The 3,999-nt window shown below is 33.3% G+C and overlaps 1 protein-coding gene across 1 annotated transcript in view; it reads right to left on the minus strand.

Annotated features, from left to right (window-relative positions):
• Positions 1–1,672: 1,672 nt before the first annotated feature.
• The window catches only part of LOC119676952 (neuronal PAS domain-containing protein 4-like), a 13,408-nt gene continuing 11,081 nt past the window's right edge, over positions 1,673–3,999 (minus strand). Inside the window, exon 6 of the mRNA XM_038088219.1 lies at positions 1,673–1,848. Within this exon, the coding sequence (XP_037944147.1) occupies positions 1,673–1,848 (176 nt within the window). The remainder of the gene's footprint in view (positions 1,849–3,999) is intronic.

Genomic DNA, 3,999 nt, shown 5'->3' on the forward strand with positions numbered 1-3,999 from the left:
GCCGCCAGCGATGAGTTTCGACTGTCAAAGGAAACTACAGAATGACAGCGTTTGTTGGTAGGCGAACACAACTAACAGATAACAACAAACAACAAACAACAATACAACAAATTTACAACAACAACAACTTATTATGTCAAAATGTCAAAGTGAAAGGTAATAAATTGTTGAATTCAGCGCTTAACGATGCAATGCAAGCCCCGAGCATCTGTTGGCCACGCCACACGTTTCGATGGGGAAATTAATATTTATTTTTAGTTGTAAACAAATTCTAGAATGGCATTTTTTTGATTTTTACAAATTTTCAATTAATTCCTTGGAGATCCAGATCCTGTTGACATTGCACCATGTGCCGCATAGCTTGGAGTTTACGAAAATCCAATTAGTTGCATTCATCATTAAGCACAGCCAATTTTTGGATAATGTCATTTACTTTATTATATGAAATTGCGGTTTGGAAGCGCATTGGAAGCGCTAACTGCAGTTGCACGGGGGAAGTATAATTAATTTTTCATAATTGAGCAATTTATTTTAGACTCTTTGAGAAGATAAAAGACAAGTGCCGCTGTAATGGCAATGCGAATGCAAATTTAATGCTCAGTTAAATGCACTTTCCTCTGATAATATAAACAGGATTCCGAATCAAAGTGGCGCCACACATTGATAGCTGCAGTTTTGCAAAATATTGCATTGAAGTGAGTTAAGGGATAGAATATAATATATCTTATAAAGAAAACAAATCAGATAAAAATGAAAAAAATTATTGACAGCTGAAATTTTATGCGATATTGCATAGAAAAGAGTTATGTCCACAATATACACAATATATCTTATAGAATGTTTTCATATAAGTAAGTAGTATATAACTTATATAAGTAACTTACTAAGTAAGCAGTGGAAGCACATAGTATTACGGTCATGGTATTACAAAGAGTCATGAGCACATCAAATTTAATTTGAAATTGTTGTTTTTGTCTTCATTGTAAATTAAAAGATCGAGAATTAGAGAAAAAGAAATTTCTATTTAAATTTGGTCACGCTGACGAGACTTTCTGTGCTTCGTTAGTATATTAACGCAAAAATAATTACCTTTTAAATGAAGACACAAAAATAACATTCGATATTAGTAATAATAGTAGTGAGTTTTTCTTTGGAAAGAAGTAAGTAATCAAATCAGTTTGCTGGACAGGAAACTTCTTGGTCTTAGGAAAAGAATTCACCTTCAAAGGCAAAGGAGCTTTACCTGTTAGTTAACGGCATTGAAATAAAAGGTAGACAATGGAAAATAAGCTGATAACTATCCGATGAAAGCGTACAATTGTGATATAACTCTCTATATAACATGCATTTTGTTGACGATCAAAGAGAGTGTAAAGGTCTGTATAACATGGCCTTTATTAAAAATATAATAATTACTTCTCATAGTAATAAGTTTTTATAAAAATAAAATTATTTGCTGACTTCAGTTTTTAATACTAAAAAGAATTGAATTACAGAATTTTCGCGTTTCTCCATTAATTTCACTTTGCAATTGTGGCTACAACAACCCCTTGCACAGAGTTAACTCTCACCCAGTAATTACTACCTTGCAAAATTATCCTACCTTCCTCCCTCTTGTTCTCCTAATTCTCTTGTTTTCAGTTTTGGCTTAGGTATATTTGTTATCTAAATACTAAGCTTTTTGTGTTCTAATGTTTACGTTTCCCTTGATAACTGGGATAGGGTTTCCTTTTTGACCTTTACGGCCCAATGGCTGAAATTTCTCTATTTGGCATTCTTTAAAGTTGGCTTTAGTGGGTTCAACTCCCACATTGTGACTTTCGGTGTGTTCCCCTGCTAGAAGAAACCCTTAAAAAAATTCAAATTATTTGATGATTGCAATTATCAAAACTAAGGAGAGTCCTGGAACAGTATATGAAGGAAAAAAATTCTTGTGAAAACAATATCTCTATTCTTCACAACAGTACTACTTTGAAACTAAAAATTATTTTTTTTTGCATAAACTTAAAATACACCTCATACCAAATTTCACCACAATTCAAGGAGAATTTAAATACATGTTGACGTCATCGGTAATGTTCTCGATGCACGTGTAATGTTGTAATTTCAGCAAAGCACTTTACCAACAATTTCCTTATCAGCAGCAATTCATTTTGATAATATTGTGCCGCTCCATAAAAAGTAACTACTTCCGTTTAGTGCTTCAAGTGGCAATTTGACAATCTGACAATATTCCATAATGGCTTGCAACTTGCTCATCTTCAGGCATTTCCTCCATATGCCGCATCTGCAGTACCTGTGCGCCGTTTCGCGCCACTTGCTGCACTTTCCGCTGTTGCAAGCAATAAAATTTCATAACACAATCAAAATGACATTAAAAATGACATTTCTCCTTGTTTGTTTTCGGGGGTTTTGGGGTTCACATGTTTTTTTTTTTTTATTTTTTTTCCAATGTTTGTTGTCATTGTTGGCAAATGTCAAAATAGACACTAAAAGATCAGTGCGCGCATACAAAACGTCATAAATTTCTTGTTTGATTGCGTCTAAGTTTCTTATGTGAGAATTTATGTTATTGCGGCGGCCATTTTATGACTTCGGATAGTTTGGTGACTTTATGGGATTTTTATGTATGTGCGCCGCGCCAGAATTCCAATTTGAAGGCAATCAATTTTGCTACCAATGAAGCAAGTGAGTAATTGGAAGTGAAGCTTTAATTTTTGTTGTTTTTTTTTTATTTTGAAGTTACATGTGACAGTCGTGTATATGAAATGGTTTTGAAGGTGATAAATTAATTAAGTTCTAAATTGAACATATACAGGTTTTAGTTATGTGTTTTGTTATGATATGAGTGGGTACTTTTATTAAGTTAAGGGAGACGAGAGTTGATTATGTTGGAAGATGATTTCAAAATTTATAACGATATATTTGTTTAACATTACCACCACACATACTCCAACCCTTTGCGATCACTATTTCTTTAAGTCCTCTTTATCTGAGCAACATAGTTTCCTACACACGATAAGATATATATGTTTCAAAGGACAAGATTTGAGGATGTGAAGACATTATAGTGCACTACAGTTGCAGCTGCCATCTGCTGCTTCTTTAAATTGAACAAATACAGAAACAGTTATGTAGACAAAAAGTTGATAGACTACTTATTCGCTAAGTTGCGAGATTCTTTTGGATCCAGCCATATAATATACAAAGAAATTTAACTTAAGAATTTGTTCCGTTGGCGCAATGGGAAGTGAAATTCTTCGATTCATTCCATTGGCTTCCCTTTTAGGATTTTTTTTGGATATTAAAAGGCGTTGCCACTATTTAATACTAATAAATAATACTACTTGCATAAGAAATAACCCCCAGCCGGAAAAGAGTTAGAATATTGTCAATTTAGTTATGCCCATCGTAAGGGGTGACTGAAATTCAATAGACACCACCCAATACTGTTTGGATATAAATGATTTTTGGTGAGTTTCACTCGCGGCCCTTACCGCGAGTAAGGTATAACGGGAGTTCAAGTCCACAGCTTCAGCTATCCTGATTAATTGAAATTGGCCTCTTTAATGAGAATATCATGATGACTTTGATTAAAACCCAAAGGTTTATGGGTAAAATGACTGTATTCATATACTTTCTTCGTATTATTTTTGAAGTTATAACCAAAAACAATAGAGGTATTAGATGGAATTAGTTTCCTCTTCCAAGGAGAAAACTATGACCAAACATATACATTCATTAGGTACCGGCGAAATTCTTAGGAACTGTAAGGTAGACGTTTATTGTTACATTATAATTATACGTCTGATAACAACACTGTGGTGTTGTGTCTAAATCGCAGGCTAAAACGTTAAAAAAACTTTAGAAAAACGACAGTTTGCATATTTCTAAGGCATACTTATTCAAAATGTTTCCCTTCTCTCACTTGCAAAACACTCTTTCTTAAAATCTAAATTAAAAATTCATTTTATAAATATCTATTTAAAGACTAACGAC

The sequence above is a fragment of the Teleopsis dalmanni genome, chromosome 2 (genome assembly GCF_002237135.1).
Source record: "Teleopsis dalmanni isolate 2A chromosome 2, ASM223713v2, whole genome shotgun sequence".
NCBI lineage: Eukaryota > Metazoa > Arthropoda > Insecta > Diptera > Diopsidae > Teleopsis > Teleopsis dalmanni.